At 40.6% G+C, this 26,488-nt stretch overlaps 1 protein-coding gene across 1 annotated transcript; it reads left to right on the top strand.

The window, feature by feature from the left end:
• The first annotated feature begins 997 nt into the window (after positions 1 to 997).
• ap1s1 (adaptor related protein complex 1 subunit sigma 1) lies at positions 998 to 26,488 on the top strand. The gene is made up of 5 exons (XM_080451254.1): positions 998 to 1,178; positions 12,869 to 13,047; positions 24,222 to 24,330; positions 25,098 to 25,235; positions 26,272 to 26,488. Exons 1-5 carry the CDS (start codon positions 1,176 to 1,178, stop codon positions 26,317 to 26,319), a joined length of 477 nt encoding a protein of 158 aa, XP_080307380.1. The 5' UTR covers positions 998 to 1,175; the 3' UTR covers positions 26,320 to 26,488.

Raw genomic sequence — 26,488 nt, 5'->3', positions numbered from 1 at the left:
CTTTGTGGTTGAGGCCAAGAAGTAGCCTTACTAGTGGGAGGGACAGATTTGTTTTGTTAGAATGTTTCAAAAATCTTCCAAATATTCTGCATTTAAGCTACAAACTGAGCGTGTAGATCAGCTATTTTTAATGTATAGTTAATAAAACATATACTGATGCACAAATTTGGGACACATCATCAGTGTTGTTACCTGGAGTCACTGGGTGTTTCGGGTCTTGCCACAGACACTGTCCTCCAGGCGACCCGACCGAGGCTGATCAGACCCCGGCCTGTGTCCAAGTGGCATGCTACTGCCCCTACTGTCTCTTGGGGGCTTAGGGTGGCTGGAGAGATGTTAGCAGCCGGTGTTGGTGACACTAGGAGGCTCTAGTCTAGGCACTGTGGGTTACCTCCGGGCCTTTGCTCCTCCTTCGTCACTCTGACCAGAAGTGAGCGTTCTTATTGCGTTGCGTCGTCGTTGCTGCTGGGCACAAACATCCCATTCTGCCTTGATGGATGTTTAATCAACAGTATATAGGTTTAAAAAGATCCCTGCCTAATAAGCCTTATATGCCTTAATACATTATAATTGCCCTCTATAACTAAAATTTAAAATTTAAAACACCTTCAATATTTTATTTATTTTAGAAATAGTTCCTCAATTCAAGCGGGACAATGCCCGTCGCAAGTTGATGATGTCATTTGTCCATGTGCGGTTTAGGCCTATGGAATTTGTGGAATCGAACTTGCTACGGGCATTGTCCCTCTTTAGTAAAACATTTACTGTTTCTAAAATAAATCAAATATTTAGGCTATATTACATTTTTAATGTTAGTTATAGAGGTACATTAATGCATTAAGGCATAAGGCTAAGGCTTATTAGCCAGAGATCCTTTTAAAGTCAAAGTGCTCATAATGGACTAGTGCTTCTTTTGGGCTTGTTTTCCTAGACCTGGCTGCTTGTTTCTCTCGCAAACCTGGCAACCTTCACACAGCAGTCAGAGGTGGATGTGGAACAGAACAGCTGACGCTCGCGCTGCTGTTCTGTCACCTCACCGGGTCGGGTTTTCTCTTTTCTTTTTTTAATGGACGCAATTGAACAATGTTAACGTTGCTCTGTGCGTTAATACGAGAAGAAAACACCTCCTGTTTCCTATAAAACGTTTCATTGTTGGGGGGTACGGACTGCAGACAATGGTAAGTATAGCTGCTGTTATACTGTACGTTGGAATGGAAGCTAGGAGGCTAACGTTAGCATCCAAGGTGTTTCGGGTTACAATCAGGAAGAGAAGAGGACACCTGTGTGTTCCCTTCCTCCTCCACCTGGATGCAAAGACATGCTTAGCTTCGATGCTACCAGGCCTGTATATGAACATAAAATAGGCTCTATACATGGCTTCAAATGACATTGATAGCCACTTGTAGCCAGTAGTGGAAAAAGTAAAAATTTTGGGATTTTTTTTACTTAAGTAAAAGTATCGATACTGCAATGTAGTAACACTCTGTTACAAGTGAAAGTCCAGAATTAAATATGTACTTCAGTACAAAAGTATTGGTATCAAAATGTACTGTGTAAGTAGAAGTAAAAGTACAGCAAATTGGACACTACTTTACACCACTGGACACCTGTGTGTTCCCTTCCTCCTCCACCTGGATGGAAAGGCCAGGCCAGGCCATTTTAAGAACATAAAACAGGGTCTACACTCTACATGTCTTCAAATGACATTGATAGTCACTTGTAGCTGTGTTAAGTCTTGTATTACCTAATATCTAATCATACTGTCTGCAAAGTTGGAATTGGAGGAAAGGAAGTTGTTGCAGACTGCAGTGGTGTAAAGTCACTAAGTGCATTTACCCAAGTACTGAAGTGCAATTTTGAGGTCCTTTTACTTTGCTGGAGTATTTCCAAATTATAATACATTTACTTCTACTCTACTACATCTCAGAGGCAAATATTGTACTTTCACTCCTCTACAATTATTTGAAAACGTTAGTTACTAGTGATTGATTGATTGAATAATGTATTAACAGTTTGCAGAGACAAGCACAGGGAAGAACAGTTCAATACAAGGTCTGTTAAGTGGATTTTAAACCCAAGAAAGCACTATGGCTATTATTTCCATTGGTGTCCTTTGTACTCAATTCATCGAAATGTGATTTATGAGTTACTTTATAGATATAAATTATTATATCATAAAACATACATTAACCACTTTAGCCCTATTTTATACATAGGCTATTCGAAAATGGCTCACAACTCGTGCCAATACTTTTGTACTTTTACTCAAGTAACTTATTGAACACAGGCCTTTACTTGTAACAGGGTATTTTTATATCGTGGTATTGCTACTTTTACTTAAGTAAAATAATGTTGCTATATCAGTGTTTCTCAAACCTTTTCATGTCGAGGACCCCCAAAATTATATGTATTTGGCCGCCGGCCCCAATCTCAAAATATGTTGTTAAAATCTTGCATTCCCAAATATCTAATCTCATAATATCGGCAAAGTTGGAATTGGAGGAAAGAACATTGTTGTAAATGAGCATTGGACGCGAGTTGCCTGCTTGTTTAATGTGGGGGTTTGTTGTAAAGGCAGGTTTTCCAAGTTGCAATAATAGCTCTGTTTACACAATGCTGTATTCCATCCAATTATATATACCTTACTTTTTTTCTTTTTTTTTACCTCTGCTGTCAGTCAGAATAGTGAAAGTGCCATTGACTGCATTTGCAGATGTTCACTGTAGTTTGAGTGCACTGTGTAGAGATGATTACTGAATAATTACATTGGTTTAGTTGTCTCAAAAACGAGGGCAAAATAAAATGCCACATTTTGACATCACGTACTTAGTTTACACTACAACATTTGTGTGGTCCCCATTATTTCCTTGGACCGCTTCCCCACAGCGGATCTTGTATTCTTGTATTTATTTTATTGAGGATAAGGTTAGAAATAAGTTTAGGGTTAGGCATAGTGTTACTTTGGTTAAGTTTAGGAATAAGGTCAGGTTTTGGCACCGTTTAACTGAGGTTACATTTAGGAATACCTGGTGGCGACCGCTCCGAGATCGGCGGATTTATTTTGGGGCGAGCATTCTTGTAGTCCATGTGTGTAGGTCATGTAGGGCTAGCCACAAGCAACTCTTAGATGCTGTAATGCTATTTGGCATCTAGAGTTGCAATACCAACCCTTGACAGCCCATTCATCCAAACCGAAAAGCAGATAGTATTAGCATTATAGCGAGTTATAAGAGTTGCTTGCTTTTAACGTAGGGCAGTGGTTCTCAAACTTTTTCGTGTCCATAACCCCCAAATGAGTATGTATTTGTCTGCAGACCCCCAACTGAAAACATATTGTCAGTGCCAGGGTGTCATTTTTAGATTACTTTTACTATTCAAAAATAGCAGATGATACAAGCTCATAGCGCGGCACAAGCTTGTAGATCTGTTATTTTTGAAAAATCTTTGCAAATCCTTGAATGAATATTTTTCAAAGCGAACATTTGTAACTCAAATCTTTGCTTCTGGGGGATTCTACAAATGTCTTCTAAATCTTCTAAACCCTAACAGTCTAAAAAAAACATGTTGCTATAATCAGTGGTTCTCAAACTGTTTCATGCCAAGGAGCCCAAAAAATATATATTTGGCTGCGGACCCCCCAGAAGCAAATTCTCACGATAAAAAAAAAAATTGCATGATCTACAAGCTCGTAGCGCGGCACTCGGTGCCACGCTATGAGCTTGTATATCTGCTTTTGAATAGCCAATGTATAAAATAATGGTTAAAGTGGTTACACAGATGCGTTCCCGGTCTTAATGGGTTAATGTAGGGATGTGACTGAAATGGCTTGAGATCAGCTGTCAAATGCAGCCAGTCTCATCCTTCTGTGGTGATGATACCTAAGAACTTAGTTCATTGTCATCAGACATGTGCTACTACAATGATTGACCTTCACCTTGATCTTTGACCACCAAATTGCACCATATTATGTCGGATATCAAGTTAGATCTAACATGAGACGGGTGGGGCTGGCAGTGGCTCAAGAGGTAGAGCGGCCTTCTTGGAATCTTGATCCCGGGCTCCTACTGGGTGTGTGTCGGAAGTGTCCTTGAGCAAGACACTTATCCCCTAACTCAGGGGTCTTCAATGTTTTTCAGGCCAAGGACCTCATAGCTGAAGGAGAGATGAAGCAGGGACCCCCCTCTACATGTTGTATAAAATTATGTTGCAGATTAAACCTTTTCATAGATTTCATAGATCGCTTCATAGACTATCAGTGTTGTGTAAATTAATGGTTTTAACGCCTCAGCGCTTTGAGCTTGTAGATCTGCATTTTTTGGCAAATGTTCCCCCCAGAATAGGGATGCCAGGGTTCAAGTGTTTAATGTAAAAAAAAAAAATCCTATCACACAAAGAATTGACGGCCCCCCGAGGACCCCCTAGGGTTCCCGGACCCCCTGTTGAAAACCCCCGCACTTGTCCCGATGAGCAAGTTGGTACCTCCAGGTTGCCTCCATTGTCCGTGTGTAAAGTGTGTGTGAATGGGTCAGTTTTAAATACTTTGTAAAGGTGCTTTGGAGAAAGGTCAGGTGCCATGTAAATGAAGTCCATATGAAGTTTCATGGGATTGTGATTGTGATGATAGTCGTTGCGCACAGTGACAATTATATATACTGTACCCTAATTAGGTTACAGTATATAGTATATACTGTAACCTAATTCTGCTGTCAGGCAGAAACCTCTTATCTCTAATTAAATCGATGCCCTACTTCATCATACAAGAGTGTCAAACAAAACAAAAGGTAACAGTGAAAATGGTTGATCTAGATTGGCTATGTTCACAAATAATAGTAAAAAAAATAACGTTTTTGGACATACAAAATTTCCACCCGACAGCGAAGTTATTATAGTTCCACAACTGCTTTGGGGCGCACCTCAAGGTCTCAGTTGACTGTTTGAAAACGCACCCTAAATAATATGTCCATACCTTCTCTCTCTAAAGTGTATTTGGCAACAACCTTATTGCTGCAATCAATGAATAAGGGCACAGTCACACATACATGTCTGACAGGTAGTAGCCAAAGCCAACGCATGCAGAGGCGTCAAACATGTCAGACAGTCACCCAGGTTGTCTTGTGGATTTTGGGCAGTGCTGATTTGCTTGTGTGTACTTTCGTTTTACCTGGGCTCAGTGAAAGAAAACTACAAGCATGTGGGGTCAACCACGCACTTGTCTCCTATTGGAGACCTAGTCAAAGAGGTTCAACAATGTTGAACTCGACGCATTGAGCATGACCAACCCTTTGATGCCTAGAATGCCGCTTGTGACATATGTGTGACCGGCGTTCCTTTAGGGTGTTGTGCTGAATAAGAGTGAAAATAGTAAGGTCCTGGGCTGACGGGCATTATGAGAGATGCCAAGTTTTATAGTTGTATTTGTCTATTAAAGGGAACTTGTCGTGTGTATGTTTGCATGCATGGGGCACAGTCTACAGACTTTACCCTCTCTGTGTATAACCTGCGTAAAAAAGGTTTGCTAATGAGCTGCACTAGCCCGGCGTGCTTTGTTAAAGGTTAGCTTTGGAGTGGAGTTGTGGAATTCATAATTTTTTAACATAGTACCTGCATCTAACGTTAGTGTACAGAGCAAGTTATTGAGATGGCACACAATTCCTGAGGCGTAATATAAATGAGTAAATATACTCAACACAAACATCCAAGCATCCTGCCTTTGTAAAACAAACAATAAAACACACCTCTCTCCTTCTCTCTGTTAGACTGAGGACAGAGAGAGAAAGCTGTGGACAGGCTGCAGTAAGTAAACTCACCTAGCAGGCAGTAGATGTTACGTATCGGCTGTGTAACCAGTAGAGTGTGTGTACACTGTTCAGTTGTATTAGTTTTGTGTCCCAAAGTCCCCACGTAAGTCTCATTGTTCCATTGAATCGTTGTATTCACTTCTCTGTTCCCTGTTATTGCCAACCCCTACGGTTTGTTCTCTGGGAGGGTGTAGACAACCACGTGTCTCCTCCAATACATGTAATATGCCAGTCGCTTCTTTTCATCAGACAGTGAGGAGTTTCATGCGTGTGCGGATAAGGAACATGCTAGGCTCAGGCGGTAGTGCGGCGACGGCGACGCACAAGCGCCTGAGCAGCTTCCATCCCGCAAACCAATTGTGTTTGTTGGAGTGCCCGGCCAAGCCAGAGGCACCATGGACTGGGGTAATCGAACCCCAGTCGGGGGTAGGAACTTAACCTCTGCTCCACCCAGACAGTTTAGCCATTAAGACCTGAGGCCGGTTCTAAAAATGTCCTCTAAATCCAAAAGGTTTTCTGAAAAATATATTTGGCTATATCAGTGGTGCTCAAACCTTTTCATGTCAAGGACCCCCAAAATAATATGTATTTGCCTGCGGACCCCCATCTCAAAACATTTAGTTCCAGGGACCCCCAGAAGCAAAGGTTTGTGTTAAAAATGTTCAAAAGAAAAATAAATAAATATATATATATATATATATATTATAATCAAAGATTTGCACACATTTTCAAAATGGCAGATCTAAAATGACACGGATGCTTTCCCGGTTTTTGTTGGTAAATAACAGCTTGTGTAGCTTCCCTCTGTTGACCACTTCTAACTGTGAACTAGACTAGTGTGTGTTTTTGTCATAGACATGGTCTGAACAAAGTAAAGCAATAAAAAGCCGATGTGTGATGAAAACTGAGTTTCTTCAACCTGTTCATGGTCTAGATTTAGCCATGGAGTTCATTGCGCTTTATGAAATTGACCTCAATAGTGTTCTAGAGCTTGCGTTGCATCATTAAACGCTGCACTGTCATCGTCAACTAGGCTAAGAATAGGCACATTCTCCCAAAAGGAGCCATTCTCGTGGATGATTGCATAATATCTGACAAACACACTGACACGCAAATACACATGTGTATAACAGGCCGGCAAACACACACACACACACACACACACACACACACACACACACACACACACACACACACACACACACACACACACACACACACACACACACACACACACACACACACACACACACACACACACACACACACACACACACACACACACACACACACACACACACACACGTGGCTCATCCAGCCTCCCCTCAGCGATCTGACAGCATCCTCCCTGCTTCATGCCTCACTGTTTTCTCCAAGCTTCTCTGAGCTTCTCCTCTCCTCTCTCTCTCCCCTCTCTCTTTCTCTCTCCCCCCTCTCTCTCTCTCCCTCTCTCTCCCCCTTCTCTTTCGCACAATCAGTCAAAAAGTTATTTTGGAAGGTGACTTTCACAGTCAAGCCCCAAGAAGACAGCCTCAGACACGGATAGGGGGGGGGGGGGGGGATGTCAGCCAAGGTTAATGGAGTCACCGCGCCAGCATTTACTCTGTACTTCTACACCCACGGCCACAGGGAGCAGTTGGCAGCCTGACAATAGCAGCTCATTTGTCTAAAACGCGTCTGACATTTCAGATGCATTAACACGGCCCACATCTTCCAAAATAGACTTATTTTCATCAGGTCAAGTTAAATGCTGAATTATTTAGTGTTTTATAAAAAAACATTGAGCATTTTTTTTCCTCCCCGAGAATTAAGAGTGTAGGTTAACAACTGAATTACACACACGACTTCACTGTCCAAGTTACTTGAACACCTCTGTACAGTGTACAGTCCCGAGTGTTAATTTAACTCTTGAGAGTGTACAAATTGAAACATAAGGGACTCTTACGGGTCTGTTACGTCCGAAAGTGTACAAATTTAACTAAATGGACCCTTAAAGCCAGGTCTGTAACTCTGAGAGTCAGAGTGATATCCAAACTGGCGTGAGCCGCAATGGCCCCAGACTGAGTCTTTATCTGCTCTTTGAGTGAATAAACGCAATTGAGGCAAGTCAGGCAACACGTAAACTGAATAAGTGTCACTGACAAACCGGCGTTTATCCATGATGCAGGATGTATCCATCATCATCACTGCTTGAACTTGACATTGTAAAAAACATACCGTTACAACCACACTCTGTGAGTACAGGTGCACCCAAAACATCAGTCATTCTGTTGTCTACTCCATTTTAACAAATGGTTAGGGATAGGACGATGATCGCTATTATCGTTTATCGTGATAAAAAAACTCAATAATCTGAGATTTTATCTAAAATAATGTAAATAGCGATCCAACTCACAACGCATCACACGTGATGCATTGTGAGCTTGTAGATCTGCTATTTTCACTTACAAAATAAATAATCGTTCAGTAATTGTAATCGAGGCAAAAGTTTGAAATAATGGTGATTGGTGATGATATTGATTTGAAGTCATATCACCCAGCCCCAGTTCAGTCTAATATGCCTCATTGATCAACTTTGTTCGTCCATTTTGTAAAGGGTTTATAAGGTGTGGTGACCTTGTCTAACATAAGATCACAGTAACTGGGACAGTGCCCCAAAAATGTGTTCTGGGCTGGCAGAATGAGGGTTTGCCGTGTTAATGTGTATCCTTGGTTGGGCAGTAAAGCCTTGCATGCACAGGGAGTAGGAATGTCACGATTATGACATGTTACTTAAATCACTTATTTATTCAAATAGTTGCGATTAACAATTTAACCCATTAAGACCTTAGGAAGATTCTAAAAATGTCTTCTAAATCCATCTAAACAGTTTCCTGATGTTATTATATCAGTGGTGCTCAAAATGTTTTCATGTCAAGGACCCCCAAAATTACGTGTTTGACCGCAGACCCCACTCTCAAAATATTTTGTTCCGGGATCCCCAGAAGCAAAGATTTTGAGTAAAAAAAATTATGCTTTAAAAAAATACATATATATTCAAAGATTTGCACAACATCTTAATGATTTTTCAAAAATAGTAGATCTACAAGCTCATAGTGTGGCATGAAGTGACGTGGTATGAGCTTGTATATCTGCAATTTTTGAATAGCCAAAGTATAACGTATAGGAACATTTTTAGATGACAGATGCTTTCCCAGTTTTAATGGGTTATATAAGATGTGAATACGGTTTTGGCCCCAGATTGATGTCTTCGTACGCACGTTTTGTAGATCTGTGTGTGTACAAAGGCTTGCTTTTCATTGAATACTTCAATCACAAAAATCACCTTGTGAAACTTGGCTCAGAAACGGGAGAGATGCAAACCAACCGAACGTGCAAAGTGAATGACTAAGTTCAACTCCAAAGATTTGCACCCTTATCATGTGGAACACGTACTCCAGTAGCTGCCCATTCATAATCACAAGGGAGGAAAAGTTTTGGAGATGTTTTCCAGCAGTGTAATAAAAAATGCAGTGTGTCAATGTTTGCTTTAAGGATTCGACCAGGTCATCGCACCCAGGAGTTGAGTGTGTGCTTCAAGTGTGAACCTAGCTGATTAAAGTGCCAGGACTTAACTCCTTCCTCTCCTTCTTTAGAAAGATATCGAGGGATGGACATGATTAATTGATAGCGACCAGAGCTTCTGAGAGAGAAATCCGGCACCATACAGTACACACTGTGTTAACATACCCTCAAATTCTGCACTCTAAAACCAGGGTCTCTGCCCGTTTTCCTGAAATGAACTCGGGAGGGGAGAGGGGCTCGTAAAGTTTTCAAAAACTACCAAATATGCAGGGCCGGATTAACCCTTCGTGGTGCCCTGTGCTACGACCCGTTTCGGTACCCCCCGGGACTGTTTGTCAGCGGGGAGGAGGAGGTGGGGGGCGGGATGTGCAGCGCGGAAAAAACATTACGCTTCACTGGTGCGTTTCACCGTTTTAGCTCTCCTTCAGCAGCAGCTGCTTCAAAATTTAGCTTTTCGGCAATAGTTTTGTCTTCTTTCACTTTCTCCACGCCGTTTGGTGCCCCCCCAAGGTTGGTGGCCTGTGCTTCAGCACCTAAAACACTTCCGTTAAGCTGGCACTGCAAAGATGAGGCGTGTCAATTTAATTCAAGTGTCCTATATTGACACAACACCGTAACTCAACTTCTGCTAAGCAGGTCACCAAGTGTGCTGTGTGCTCCATCAAAGAACTTCATGTTACCAGGTGGAAGAGAAGGCCAGGAAGTGTTGCCCACCTGTCCCTACTCACCCTCAACTGTCTGTTGCAGAAACCTTCCTTTTTTTAAAGACGTAAGTCGCCCGTTAAGACCAACACCACGTCACCTAAGCGTCTTCTTTTCCAGTGCTGTCTCTCACTACTGGTTGTTAATAAAACTGTCTCTCTGCAAACCCTGAATTGAGAATAAAGCTGTGGGAAGCTTTATATAAACCCCCAATGTTGTAAACCTTATCAGAGACAGAACAAGCACACAGACATGTTGTCATTGACTTTGTAAGCCAGCAGCAGGCACCAGCCATAATATTTAACTGAACTTTAGCAGTGTTCTAAGTAGCAGTTGGTAATTGAGGAAAAGGCTGTCACACAGTTTGGAAGAAGGTCTACTTTACTGTTTGAACAACATGCAGTACTGGGACAAACTTAGCTTTTGTTACTTGGCAGACATGCAATATTACACAGCTAATTTCCTCTGTTTTAGACAATGGCAATTTTTATGTGTTATCCTGTGCTTCATGCTGGGGTTGTATTGATCATGATATTTTAGCAGGTGATTTAAGTTATTGTCATACAAATAATTGTGATTTATGATTGCATGGGGCAGAAATTACAAATAACTTTATACAAAGCCTATTACTGAAATATACAAATAAATGACAGACAATGACCAAATGAATAATGCACTAGTTAACACTTAAAATGTTTCAAACATAGCTGATCTCACAACCTCATAGCAATGAGCTTGTAGATCTTAGATATTTTAAGTCTCAAGAAAATGTGTACAGTTATGAACATTTTGAAAACGTTTGCCCTAAATGCCCCAAAATGGTTGGAACTCACACCGAGGTTGGAAAGGGGTTAAACCGGGAAAGCATCTGTGTCATTTTAGATTTTTGCGTTGGCTATTCAAAAATAGCAGATCACAAGCTCACCGCGTGTACATATTTTTGAACATTTTTGATTGAACAAAATGAATAATTTGAATTAGCCAAAAAATTGAGAACTACTGATTTACAAGGCATTTGTAGCATTGTAGCAGTTACAGATGGATAATGATTATGTGCAAATAGCTCAAATAATTGCGATCAGGCATTTAAGTGATAATAGTGACAATTTAAGCCTACTTCAGGCCTCAGTATGCTGTGTGATTATTCCTGTATTAAAGCTCAGCATGGGCTACATTAGGCCTCCGTTACCTTGTGCGGAGGAGAGTGACGCCACAGTTTAAAAAAGCACTGCGGATTAGTTCTGATGATCTAACTGTGTTTTAATGTAACGCTGGGTCTTTAACTAGGACAGACAGTCCTTTGGGAACTGTGTCGAGTGGTATTCATAGTTTTCCAGCATTTGGTGTGTGTAAGAGAGGGAGAGAGAGAAAGAGGCTTGTTTGTGCGATGTTCATTCCGCTTTGTTGTCTTTTTTTTAAGGCAAAGTAGTGGACTGTTGTAAAAAATGTGGTGATTTGAGGTAATGATTACTAGGTTTGTCCCTTTTGTAAGTGTAGGCTATATGTTGCTGTCTGTCAACCTCCACTCTGCTGTCAGCCTTTCTCTCTACGTGCATTATTCTCTTATCATGTTTCCTGTCTCCTTCCTTCTCTTCCCCCCTGTCTCATTCCATTTCTCTCATTTCCTTTCTCTCTCTCTCCTGGGCTCTCTCTCTGCCCCTCAATGTTTCCCTCATTTCCTGTATGTTGTGCCGTTATATCACTGGTCCTTCAAAGACCCCCCCCCCCCCCCCCCCCCCCAGGCTGCTCTCCTGGGGGTTCTTCCCTAACAATCATCACAATGAGCTTGTTAGAGCTGTTGTGATGACTTCAACATTATGCAACCCTGAACCCGTTAATTCCACCGTCTGCATCAGGCCAGTAGCTTACTCGTTAAGATTACTGGAAAGGGCAGAAGTAGTCAGTTAGTCCCAGCAATTCAAACTGCACAATTAGTCAAGTCTTAATATTGTCACGCTTCTTTTCTAAGCTTCTTAAAGGCACAGTTAATCAGTGTACCTCTGCATGTTATGTCTTTATTTACTGTAATCACTCTTCTCTGTAACCAAGGTAACTGGAGATTATTAATTATAGAAGCGATGGAAAATGTTTCCATGTCATTCTTAAAATAATCTAATGGTATACATGCACTTGGCATATGGAAACCATATTATGAAATATTGCGCCATAAGGATGGTAACATTGGGCCATAAGGTATATTATGGTATAATCTTTTTAGGGTCCTACCGGCCAGCTCTACTTTGACGTTAATCACTCTGGTTAAGCGCATGAGCTAAATGTCGTGTGTGTGTGTGTGTGTGTGTGTGTGTGTGTGTGTGTGTGTGTGTGTGTGTGTGTGTGTGTGTGTGTGTGTGTGTGTGTGTGTGTGTGTGTGTGTGTGTGTGTGTGTGTGTGTGTGTGTGTGTGTGTGTGTGTGTGTGTGTGTGTGTGTGTGTGTGTGTGTTCTCAATAGGTTGTAGATTGGCTATTTTCGGTTATTATTTTAAGTAGGCCTGTCACAATTATTACCTACCGTAATTGCAATTATTTGAGATAATCTCAATTATTTTTCATAAGTCATCTGTCTCGCTCTTCATGTTGAAAAATTTCCATACATTTTCAAATATAAAAAAAGCAGAAATAGCAGATCTACAAGCTTACAACGCGTCACAGCTATTTCGGTCTTAAAGGGTTAATTGTTTAGGAAACGCTAGTGTGGAGGACTCCTGTAAACACTATTTCCCAAAATCACACATTAGGACAACAGTTTTCAGTCGTTAATTCTGCTTTAATCCATGGTGTGTGTGTGTTTTGTTTTGTTGCAGATGCGTTTCATGTTGCTATTCAGTCGACAGGGGAAGCTGCGTCTCCAGAAGTGGTACACGGCCACAGCGGAGAGAGACAAGAAGAAGATGGTGAGAGAACTCATGCAGGTGGTGCTCGCACGCAAACCCAAGATGTGCAGCTTCCTGGAGTGGCGGGACCTCAAGATTGTATATAAAAGGTAAAAAAATAACTTGAGTATACTAACGGTGGGGTCTCCCTGTACATTTTCGTACCCCTTTTTTCTGATATTTCTGCTTCATTCTCGATAGTGACAGTTACCGGTGCAACAGTTAAAGGTAGTGTAAGTGATTTGCAAAGTTTCAAATAATTGCAAAATGGGTCTATGTTCTGATAGTGCTCGTTACTATAGAGTGTCCTGTCCATATAAAGAGTCTCCATGTCTCTCCAGCTCTTTATAAAACAGAAAATGTATTTTGTAGTTTTTTTTTTTTTTTTTGTAGTTTCATTTCCAATTTTATCCAACCAGGACAGAGAACTCAATCAGGATACAGATTAAACAAGTGAAATTGGAAGTGATGACACTAAGAAATGAGCATGCAAAATTGGAACTGAAAACTATACAAATTAAGCTTAAAAATTGGTACTTTCTCCTGATTGGCTGAGATTTTGACACCTACCGAAAAATGTATTTTCTGTTTATTAAAGAGCTGGAGAGACGGGGAGACTCCTGTTACTGAACAAACACTCTATAGCAATGATTACGATCAGAATATAGTATTTTAACCTTTAAAAAAAATACTTTTTGTTTTAACCAAAAAATATCACTTACCCTACCTTTAATCAAAGTAATAAATGTAATCCATTATAAAAACATAATTGGTAATTTAGTCAAATTGATTGAAATATAAAAAAATAGCGATCTTAAAGCTAATTGGGAACACAGTGTGTGAGCTTGTAGATCTGCTATTTTCACTTTTTTTGCATGACACCGTTGTGCAAGTAAGTATAAAATGCTAAAGTAGTTAATTGATTGCTTGATAGTTTTCAAACAAATATTTTAAAACGTGCTTCACGATTACTCAAAAAGTTATCGATATAATAATCGCTCAGAAAAGAATAGATGGTTGACATTGACTAGTGACATTGAGAGAGAGAGAGACAGGGACAGGAAAGGTAGGGGAGAGCTCTTTGTATGGCTCGGAATCGATGGCCTTACTTTCACACTCATCTTAAGTTTCACTTTCACTTCACCAGGCAGGCACTTCAGGTTTTCATGGCCGGAGGTGCTAGCTAGTGTTTTGTGACGTCATCATGCATTTAGTGGCTTGAGCTGGGATTGGTCAACATTTAAGGAGACAAACATACATATCGTTGCTGTCGGGCAGAAACTCTTATCTCCATATTTCATTTATTTTTTGTTGTAAATTACTGCCCTACTTGATCATACTACAGTGTCAGACGGAAGCATCAAAAGTAGCAGATCTACAATCTCGAAATGCGGCGCATTTTGAGCTTATAGATCTGCTACTTTTGCTGTGTTTGAATTTGAAACAGTTTTGGACATATGAGGTTTCTTATAAGAAACACTTTTCTAGCCCCGCAATCTCAAAATGTCCCTGACGTCAGAGAGATGGAGGCAAAATGTGCTCCCAATACTTTCTGCTGCAAATATTCTAATTGTCCAGGATACAAATTGTAGGGGTTATGTGTATGAAAAGGTTAAAGGAATGTAAATTAATATCCTATTATATATATATATATATATATATATGAAATGGGGCCCCCCATCATGGCATGTGCATACTTTTCACATTCGAGATGGTTTACATGTACCCCATCAAAGTGTACGTTTCCTATTCGGCACAATATGAAACAATAACAAGGCCCAAGCCTTCTGGAGTGAGAGGAGCTCACGATTGATTGTAAACGGCCAAGACATACAGGCATGTTCTGTTGACGTAGCACACAAGTGCACACTCTGTGTGTGTGCACACGCTACACAGTGTGTGTGTATGTGTATTCAGGTTTATGTTGATGCATGCACACAGTACACAAGGGCAGAACAAGCAACGTGTACATAGCAACGTGTACATGCATACAAAGAAGACATGCTTGTAATGACGGGGTCATCATGTTCATCTTTGCTCGTCATCTGTCTCGCTCTTCTGAACTTTACTCTTATGTGCACGCACGTACATACACACGGCAGATATTGAGCAGTTTTTGTGTGTCTGCTGGGTCCTGTCATGTTATCCATGTTCTCTGAAGTCATTCCTCAACCAGTTGTGACTTGACGATGAATCAGAACACAACTCATCCATTAGTAACTAATAGTTCAAAGACTCACGTTTTAATACATGGCCACATTCACTCACTGACTATATTATTCCCTGGTAGGGCTTCTCATTATATCCATGCGTCTATTGTGACAGATATATTTTCATGACCAATATGAAGAAGTCACCATCGAGCTGGAATACGTTTGTATCTTACAGTGTATATAAAATACTGTTCATAAATGTAACCTTTCTGTTGCTTCTCATTTACCAAGAGGATTTCGGTAGATAGAAAGATGGACATGTAAAACATGGAGGTAGATGGTTAAGTTGTGTAAGGAGGTTTAGAGGAAACGTGACATATGATATCAGTACAGATTGAATTTCAACAGTGTTTAGCATATAAATATCCTGGACAATATGACACTACATTTTAAGTTGTATTGCCCAGGAGGAGAGTATAATGCAATAACATCGCCCTGTGTCTGTACAAGGCCAAGTGGTTAGTGATGTACAGTAACATCTAAATATTTCGATGTGCTATTTACAAGCCCATCAAAATGTGAATATGAATATTATATTTTTATTTTTTTTCCCCTTTTTCGCTTGTTGAGTAAATGGTAAAATGGTAAATGGTAAATGGTGCATTTATATAGCGCTTCTATCCGAAGCGCTTTACATTGATTGTGCCATTAACCCATTCACACACACATTCATACACCGATGGCGGAGGAAACCATGCAAGGCACCAACCTGCTCATCGGGAGCAATTAGGGGTTCAGTGTCTTGCTCAAGGACACTTCGACACTAACTCTAGGGGAGCGCCCCAGCCCGGGATCGAACTGGGAACCTTGCGGTTTTCCAGTTCACTCTACCCGGCCACTCTACCCCTGAGCCACTGCCGCCCCAGTAAATATAAGCCCTTTACTCCATGGAAATCACAGGCACGCAAACTTGTCACAAAAAATGTGCCGCATTGAGTCAGAAATGGATCATCTGCATGATTCATGCATATCAGTTGACAAAATGTTTTGGGGTGGGGCTGTGACAGCTGTGACAGGTAGGGCTGTCACGATTACACATTTAAGCTGACCATTAATTGTCACTCAAATAATTGCGATTAACAATTTAATTGTGTGTTTGGCATTGGAGCATATGAATGAAAAAAAAATCTGTTCAAAAATCGTAAATATGACAAATAACTTACCGTAAATTTCGGACTATAAGCCGCGACTTTTTCCCAATTTTTCGACCCTGCGGCTTATATAACGGTGCGGCTTATCTATGGATTTTTACAGCTAACGGCCACTAGGGGACCTCCTAAATCTATGGATTTTACACCCGCGGCTTATAGTCCAGTGCGGCTTATATATGTACAAATCATTCAATTTAGCTGCTGCGGCTTATATTCAGGTGCGGCTTATAGTGCGAAAATTACGGTAAATATGCAAAGAAATTATTGGCATATTTAATAATTGTATACATAAGCTTGTAGTTCTGCTATTTCTGCTTTTTTAATATTTGAAAATGTGTGAACATTTTTCAACATGGAAACGATTATGACAATTATGCAAAAATAATTGCGACTATCTCAAATGATTTGCGATTAGACGATTATGTAATGATTGTGACAGGCCTAGTGACAGGTGAAAGCTTACTGTGTTTGGATGCAGGTGAGTTGACTGTCACCAAAAGGCAGCAGGTGCCTGAAGGGGTGGAGCCAATCAATTAGGAGGTATTCATAAATAATCCCTGAGAGCACCGGAGCGCGTCCAGAGTGCCGTCTGGTTGTTCTAAAGCAGTGGCTCTCAAAACTAGGGTCCGGTGACCCCTAGGGGTCCTTGAAGGGGTTCCAGGGGGTCCCCAGCTAAATGTGTTAGTATAGCATCAAATCAGTTTAGCCACACCTACATACATCGGCTATTTGAAAATAGCCGATCTATTGTGTGTTGTGAGCTTGTAGAGCTGCTATTTTCACAACGACACAAGCCTTGTATGGGGGTCATTGGCCCAAAATATTTCCTGATGAGGGGCCTTGACATGAAAATGTTTTGAAAACTGCTGTTCTACAATACAGAGCACTATGCTCTGGGAGAACTCGGAGCGCATAAAAAGCCAGGTTTATCTTGGCCTCTGAATGTTGGTGACAATGGTTTGTTTGCGTTGTTTGTAGATTTTCAGCAAAGAGGGATGTAGAGGGAACAACGGATGGGGCCAAGTATAGAGCCCTGGGGGACCCCAGTCAACAAAGTATAATTTCAGTATGTCTGTTTGGGTTCAGTTAACTTGTAAATGAGTGTTTACCAACATATTGTACTTCATTACTCTTTACTGTAATTTTATGGTCCTAATTAATTATTTGAATTCTAAAAAGAAATCAACATATTTATATGTAATGAAAATAAGGTGCGCTAGTTGTGCCTACCGCCACGTCTCCCTTTCCGCCATTTCAAGTCAATCTTATATATTTCTTATAATGCATTTACCTCAGATGGCTAGTGGTACTGAGCTTCAAAAGTTCAAAAGCCGTTTATTCTGTTTTTCATTGTGCTGACTGCACTGAAGTACGCATCCGCACGTGAGTCCATTTAGCTCTAGCAGTCATTAATGTGAAACCTCAGGGAGCATCCTGGGGGCGAAACGACAGGAGGGACGGACTGATCTAACAGTTGATTATCTCATCCTTCTTGCATCTCCCCCGGAGGAGAATCATGTATCTCACACACAAGCTCTCTAGTAGAACGAGCTGCATCCTGCCGTGCACTGAAAATAGCCGACCTGCAAGCTCACAATGTGTCTCACTGTGATGCGTTGTGAGCTTGTACATCGGCTATTTTGGGTGCACGGCACCGGTGCGCAGCTAGGTATAACTCTGTGTTTTACTGTCTCTATGAGTCATTTGGGGAAATGACTCAGCCCACTTTCCAACCCACATGTCCAACCCACATCTGCACTGCACAAATTTGAACGGTGAGATAACATTTTTTTTTGTGCTGGTGTCAGGGGTCTACTGTGGTGGTCTTAAACGTGACTCATGGTGAAAAGCTGACGGTCTATTATTTAGTCTGATAATTAGATTCTGTGGCCGATTCTACAAATGCGTTCTAAATCAGTTTCCTGAGAAAAGTATGTTTCTATATCAGTGGTTCTCAAACCTCTTCATGTCAAGGACCCCCAGAATTATATGTATGCGACCACGGACCCCCATCTCAAAATAGTTTGTTCCATGTTCAAAATGTTCGCTTGAAGATAAAAAATAAAAAAGTTTGCACACATTTTCAAGATTTTTCTAAAATGGCAGATCTACAAGCTCATTGTGTGGCACGTAGTGACGCGCTGTGAGCTTGTAGATCTGCTATTTTTGAATAGCCAAAGTATAAAAGAATGGTTAAAGCGGTTCAAATCTAAAATTACACGGATGCCTTCCCGATATTTCACAAGGGCCGGTAGATGAGTCAGCCACAGCGCATTGTACCTGAACGCAGCGTTTGGCTGTCCATCGGGACCGTAAGGTCATAATTCATTGCGTGTCCTTGGGTCAAATCCTTGCTAGAGTGTGACTGCCAAGACTTTTGGTTTTGATTCTAGCTCACCGTCCTCTGGCGTTTTCTGCCCCTATGTAAGTAACTAAAAATGGTAGGGGAATATACAGTAGCCTGCATGAAACATATCCTCTGTAATACCGGTAAGACCAGAGTTAGGTCATGTTTTGTGCATATTCATTCTTATTTTTATTTCATGGGGTTGACCAAAAGACTTGCTCATTATTCGATTAGCTGAGTATATTTTCAGCAGTGTAATTGAGCACATGTACAGTATTAGACGATCCATTTTCCGAAGAGTAATTGAATACATGTATTTGACCACTGGGGCGCAGTGGCAAGCACCATGTACAACCTCAATAAAGACATAGTATTCAATTTTTTTACTTAAGTAAAAGTATCAATACTGCAATATAGAAATACTTTGTTACAACTAAAAGTCCAGAATTCAACATTTACTTGAGTAAAAGTACAAAAGTATTGGCATCAAAATATACTAAAGTACTAAAAGTAAAAGTACTAAAATGTTTGAAAATAGCATATCTACAAGCTCACGCATTGTGAGCTTGTAGATCTGCTATTTTCAAATAGCCTAGGTATAAAATAGGGCTAAAGTGGTTAATGTATGTTTTATAGTATAATAATGTATATCTGCAAAGTAACTAGTAACTAAAGTTTTCAAATAATTGTAGTGGAGTAAAAGTACACTATTTGCCTCTGAGATGTAGTAGAGTAGAAGTACTGAAAATTTAAAATACAATAATGGTAGTAGTAAAATAATGATACAATAATAGTAAATTAAAAATACCTCAAAATTGTACTTAAGTACAGTACTTGAGTACATGTACTTAGTTACTTTACACCACTGGTAAAGTATGAGTGGGTGTGTATTTTGTAGAGATTTACTGTAAGGGTGTGTGCCCCCACGCTCATAAAAGCCTGTGTTACTTTAGTCTTCATGTCACCCTCCCAGACACCAATAAAACTGTGTGTGTGTGTACAGCAGTGTAATGAGCGTGGGTGGACACACAGGGTGAAACCCCACTATTCCAGCCTCCAGCATTGATCTGACTGCTGTTTGTAGGATCGCCACCTCTAACTTCTCTCTCTCTCTTTCTCTCTCTCTGCCTGCCATTGCTCATTATTGTCAGCAGAATGCAGAGGTGGGCAAACAAGACAGCAAGCCTTCCACCCACCATCCCCCTGTGTCTGTGTGGTTGTTAGTGGAGTACAGAGGGATTCCCTATACAGGGTGGCGTAGGCGGTGTGTTGTGATGTGATCCAATGATTAATCAGTCTCTCCGTACGCTAAATCACTGTTTTCAAAACAGTAGGTCGGGACCCGTTTGTGGGTCGCGGACCCATTTTTGTTGGTCACAAGTAAATGTCCCCTTTTTTCCCCGTCATTTAAAAAATATATTATTTTCATCAATTAAAAACAATTATGGTTAGGGTTATTTCATATTCATTCAGTGAAAATAGCAGATTTACAAGCTTGTGATGCATTGTGAGCTTTTAGACCTGCTGTTTTCACTAGTTTGGGTCCCGGGCAAACGTCGAATTTCTCTTTTGGATCTTGAGCCAAAACGCTTTGGAACCACTGCACTGAATGACTCCCAACTCAATGGTTTTCTGTTTGTGTTGGAGCTCTTAATAGATTCCCCATCACCTAGTGTCAGTTCTGAGTACTGCAGCCTATTGACTTTTGCCGCCTTGTAAAGTTAATAAAATAAGTTGTGCAGGAAGTAATGATGCTTTCAGTTGTTAGTGAAAGGTCTTCAACGTCTTTCAGGCCAAGGACTCCTTAGCTGAGAGAGATGAAGCAGGGATCCCTATTACTATTGTATAACATTGTGTTGCAGATTCAACTTTGTCATATCATAGATGGCTTCATAGACCTGTATGACAGCACTGTTGTTGTTTTTTTGTTGTTGGTTTGTTTACACATATATTATCTTCTCTATTAATATGTTGGATCCATGTTAAAGGGATAGTTCACCCAAACTTTTTTTCTATCAATTAGTCACCCCATGGAGACTTGAATTCATGGATATTTCTTTGTTTTTGTCGCATTCCTACGGCAATAATGTCATGACCAACGGACTGGCAGGCAGCGGTTCCGGTAGGAGGGACAAAGTAGACTCTTTGTGTCTCCTGCCGGAACCGCTGCCGGTCATCAAATTATTGGCTTAACCAAAAAATATCCATGAATTCAAGTCTCCATAGGGAGACTAATCGATAGAAAAAAAGTCATTTTGGGTGTGAACTATCCCTTCAATGTATATTTTCAGACATTTAACACTCGCATGACTGAGGTTTCATACTCCTCCACCAAGCCTGAAAAATGATCATTTTGATCCCCAAATCAGGCTATCCTATTGGCCACTGTCTCCCTCTGTTCTCCAGACTAGTTCACACTTTCTCCCCCAAACAGTGGGGGGTTCCATTGTCTTCTAAAAAGCTGAGAGTTGAAAATGGGTTGCCAAATTTTGAGAGAGAAATAAGCAGGCAGGTCTATGAAAGTGTAGGCAGTAGGCTAGTGTGTATTTCTATCTGTCTCCTATATGTCATCATGATTTGTGATTTGTGTATGTGGGGATCTCATTTTTACTTCCATGCAGTGTTGATTTCGTTAACGAAATATGTTCGTCAACGCACATTTTTCAAAGGACGAAGACGAGACGAGACCACCACCCATTAATAAACAATAACTGGAACTAAATCATTATGCAATTTCGTTGACTAATAAAGACGAGACGAAAATGTAATTCACTAAATAAAGACTGGACTAAACTCTATGGTCATTTTAGTTCACGAACAAAGACGAGACGAAATATTATATCATATATTTATTATATGATTTTGTCACTCCCTGTCTCCTTTGATGCACAGCCAGGGCATGCTGTTCCTCACTCACACACACACCCCCTTTTAAAGTTGCAGCCGCGCACGCACACACACACACACAGAGTCACACCACGGTCAAATGAATGTCAGGAGGATTCAGATTTCAGAGCGAAACTTTACAAAATAAAACGGTAAAATGCTTTGCACGGTGCTCGGGAGAAAGAGAAGAGGTGATATGGACACATTTTCGCTACATCGATGTGGAGAACAAAACACAATGCTTGATTTTATCCGAAGGCAAGCAATGTGGGAAAAACGCAACAACTTGAAGAGACACAAGCGTTCACCACAAAGAGATCGAGTTATAAGTTAACAAAAGGTTTGCACTTTCTCCATTTACACCCCATACATCTACACAAACGTTCAGATTTCAAATATAAAGTGCTTACCTCATGGCCAGGGATGTTACAATTCTATTCGGGTAACCCATAAGTACCCATATTTTCCGTATTGTCCAATAAAAAACATTTTAATCCGATCGGTGGCCATTTTCTCCGTATTTTCTCCATGCTTTCAACTACGTGACCCTATCGGTTGGGAGGTGTAATTGCACTCTGATACACTATAACTCTATGAGAAAATGACCGCCAATCGGATTTAAATGCTTTTTGTTGAACAATACAGAAGTTACGGGTACTTATACCCACCCGAAGTAAATTGTAACATCCGTGGCCACGGAATAAAAACTTTATATTTGAAATCCGAACGTTTATGTAGATGTACGGGCTGTAAATGGAGAAAGTGCAAAAAACAGGTTGAAGTTTCGACTCATGACTGTCATAATATGACCGTCATGTTATGCTGCTTTACATTTAGTAGCAGCAAGCGAACTATAGTAACTTGTAAACAACCCAGTGACAAACCTATATTATTATTATTCATAATAATAATATTCACATTATTGTCTGAGCGTAAAGCTCTCATTCTATCAGCTGTCCACGTCGCTGACAAACGCGTCTCCTCTCCTCCGAGTCCTCCCTCAGTGCAACAAGTGAACACAATGCTATGTTCCACAAATGTGCTCAATCCTGCGCAAAATATCTGATCTTCAAGCATAAAACAGTTGCTGCGTGACAAGCTGTATGCTTGTAGATCCAATCTTTTTCCACCGCTTTGCAGTGAAAGGGAAAGTGGAAAATGGGTCGCCAAATTTTGAGAGAGAAATAAGCAGGTCTATGAAAATGTTACTGCATACGTTGTGCCTTTCTGTGTGTCGTTTTTTATTCATTTTTTAAGTGCTTGTATATAAAGTGATGTGATTGGTTTTATTATTGACTGTTTTATATCTTTTATTTATATCTGCAAAGTAACTATAGAAGTTACGTTGAACTATAGAAGTCAAACGTTGAATAATGAGATGACGATGAAGAAGATGATGAAGGTCCCGTGATGTGGCTGGATGAGGACCGTTAGCACCTGTTAGGACATCTTCCATAAATAACACTACTACAAAGGTTCCAATCTTTCGGCCATTACAGAGGAATGCACTGAAATCCACCCTTGAATAATGTAAATGTGTGCAATTTAGTAGCTACTTTGTTACATGTCAGTCAAAGTCCAGAATTAAACAAACAACACAAAATGAAGGAAAACATTGCATTGTATTATGGGGTTTATAGCCGAGCCTAATTTGCACCTAATACCTAAGACCTAATAAAAAAATTGTAATGCTGCTATAAATCTAGTAGCAGCAAGTGAACTATAGTAACTTGTAAACAACCCAGTGTGCAAACTGTGCACAAAACACGTGGGCAGCTATATTATTATTACCATTATAATGTAATTATATATATATATAATTGTAATAATAATAATAATAATAATAATAATAATAGAAAGACGTGAAAAACAAGCCCAAAGTCGCTTATAATAAGCAGACATGGCAACATAGACTCTGAGTCTGCTCGTCTACGGGCCGCTCTGCGGGGGGTCTAGAGGTGTCAACTGCTCTTGCCTGGGGGAGAGAGGGGGAGAGTGGTCAATTTAGCCAAAATATAACGGTTGGGATGGTATATATGGTATATATTTCATATTTATAATACGTTTCAGAAGAAAAAAAAAACGGAGATGATTTGAAACAAATATTTAGGAAAAGTCATGAAAGGGGAACTTTCTCAGAGCTTCATGAGAGAAGATAATCCACTTTAAATTCTCAAAATCGGTCATATTGATAGCTTAGTCATGCAAGTGTTAACCACTTAAACCCTCAATACTTAGTAAATTTGACCTTTGGCTCTGTACTTGGTCTGCTCTTTTTCCCCTCTGCACCAAACCTCTTCTCCGAAGATAGCTAATCTACAAGCTTGTTAATCAATCAATCGATTATTGAATAAGATGGGTCCTTTATTTTGAAGTATAGCTAACTTTCTTTTAATGGTAGCATGGCTATTGGTGTATAGCGGCTATTAAACACCAGTACTTACCATTAGAACTTATGTATTCTTACATGATGATAGATCGACGATATTGATAATGCACTATTCTTAATGATACACAGAATAGTGTCTCTTGCCGAAAAACCCTGGGGAAAAAAATATTTTCAGCAAGCAACCGTCGTACAAAGGAGTATGCTGTAAATTTAACTTAACCCAGTGTGCTGTGTGGTTTTACGTAGGTGATATCTGTGGATATGGTCGGATGTTTACTGATTATGTGTGTGTGTGCAGGTATGCCAGCCTGTATTTCTGCTGTGCGGTGGAGGAACAGGACAATGAGCTGATCACACTGGAGGTCATCCATCGCTTTGTGGAGCTGCTGGACAAATACTTTGGCAGCGTGAGTCACTCCTCCGCTCTCATCTCGTTCTCTTCACTGCCGCAGGCAGCACTCCTACGTCCCTGTTTCACTCCGTATTATAACTAGAGTTGTTCCCATATACCAGTATCGGAAAAGCTGCCGATACTGTCCAAAATGCTTGTATCGGCGAGTATGCCGATCCGATGCCACATAATTTGTCACATGATATTTTGTTTACAGTATATATATTTTGAATGCCTCAGTTGATGTTGCACGACTGTTTTGTGCTCTTACTGTACTATTTACATTATTTTACTAATTTGTAGCTGCAACTTGTTAACCCATTAAGACCTGAGGCCGATTCTACAAATGTCTTCTAAATCCTAACAGTTTTCTGAAAAACCTATGTTGCTGTATATCAGTGGTTTACAAACTCAAGGACCCCCAAAATGATGTGTATTTGGCTTCGGACTCCCATCTCACCTGATTAAAGTATAAATCAGATCAGATCTTCGTGCTCACAACGCGACTATCACGGTGCATTGTAAGCTTGTAAATCTGCTATTTTCGGTGCACAACACCGGCACACAACCGAGTATAAATGAGGCTTTATTCAGTGGTCGGGATGAAGAACAGTGGGGTTGGGTACCAAACAGTCGGGAACGCCCTGCGTCTGAATAACTTCTTTACCTGTACTCCCCATGTCTGTCGAAGAAACATGTCTCACCGCACATGAGCACGCTTCAAGTTTGAAAGCCCTGACGCTATATGTACGTGTGTGTGTGTGTGTGTGTCCTCCGGTGTAGGTGTGCGAGTTGGACATCATCTTTAACTTTGAGAAGGCCTACTTCATCCTGGACGAGTTCCTCATGGGAGGAGAGATCCAAGACACGTCCAAGAAGAGCGTCCTCAAAGCCATCGAACAAGCTGACCTGCTGCAAGAGGTACGCGCGCGCGCGCACACACACACACACACACACACACACACACACACACACACACACACACACACACACACACACACACACACACACACACACACACACACACACACACACACACACACACACACACACACACACACACACACACACACACACACACACTGCCAGAACCACCCAGTTTCTGAGGTAATTTCCAATTCCTGTCAGAATTCACCAAAATTCACGATCAATAACAAATATATTTCATACTGTAACCTTTCCGTTGGAGTTTCTCATTAATTAACCTCACTCTACCTATCTTTTTATAAGGGATCTTTGTTATATAAGCTTTATAAGCGATATATATAAGTGATATTTGTTGGTTAAAATAAGTGTTAAATGGCTCTATATTCCTGCAAATGAGCAATAATTCCCCAATTATTATTTTTATATGACCAAAGCTGTACATGTCTGGAAACTATCAGCTCATGTCTGCATCACTATTAACCCTTCCTGTACCCACTTTCAACCTGGCGTCCATATTTATAGGGACAACAGCCAAAAATGACGTGATTGTTTGTCGGCTCCCCTACAAAGCCAAAGTGCAGAAACTACGTTTTTGGACACACCGACTTATTTGTGTATCCCAAAGGTCAAATTAGCCTTCGTGATTTTGGGGGATAAACAATTGCCTCAAGAACAGACATACAATTGGTGTAAAATCACTTATATGCCGATATCTCATTTGGCTGACCAGTTGAAACACTTTAAACCCATTTTGGGCGGGAGACCCTATTTGTAACTATACCTTTCAAGACTATGTACAGTATATAGCAACATACATTTTTTTTTGTAATTTTTAAATCCATATTTGAAGTTTTTCAGTGAACTTAGGTCAGGATTTAGAAGGCGTTTTTAGAATCGGCCTCAGTTCTAAATGGGTTAAACCCATTTATCAGCTACTTTTTTTTTGCACTTTGGCTTTGTAGGGCATCATTTTTGTATCCCTTCCTCCCTGTCTCTTACTTTTCCCCTGTGTCTCTGTCTCCCCCTACAGGAAGACGAGTCACCAAGGAGTGTGCTGGAGGAGATGGGGCTGGCATAGTACACAAGACCACACACACACACACATAAACACACATAAACACACACTTCGAACCGACAGCAGTTCCACATTTTTAACCTGAGTCAGAAAGAAACCACGCACAGGGAAGAGGATGGCTGGGAGGGGAGGCATATATTGATTCAAAACGCAGCTTTAGCTGCGGCTCTTG

Source organism: Gymnoscopelus braueri (genome assembly GCF_963280865.1).
Source record: "Gymnoscopelus braueri genome assembly, chromosome: 15".
In the NCBI taxonomy this organism is placed as follows: domain Eukaryota; kingdom Metazoa; phylum Chordata; class Actinopteri; order Myctophiformes; family Myctophidae; genus Gymnoscopelus; species Gymnoscopelus braueri.
This window is presented reverse-complemented; position numbering and strand designations above follow the sequence as displayed.

Coding starts and splice junctions, on each gene's coding strand:
- ap1s1 (XM_080451254.1), top strand. Junction 13,048..24,221: donor CTCAAGATTGTATATAAAAG/GTAAAAAAATAA, acceptor GTGTGTGTGCAG/GTATGCCAGCCTGTATTTCT. Junction 25,236..26,271: donor AAGCTGACCTGCTGCAAGAG/GTACGCGCGCGC, acceptor CTCCCCCTACAG/GAAGACGAGTCACCAAGGAG.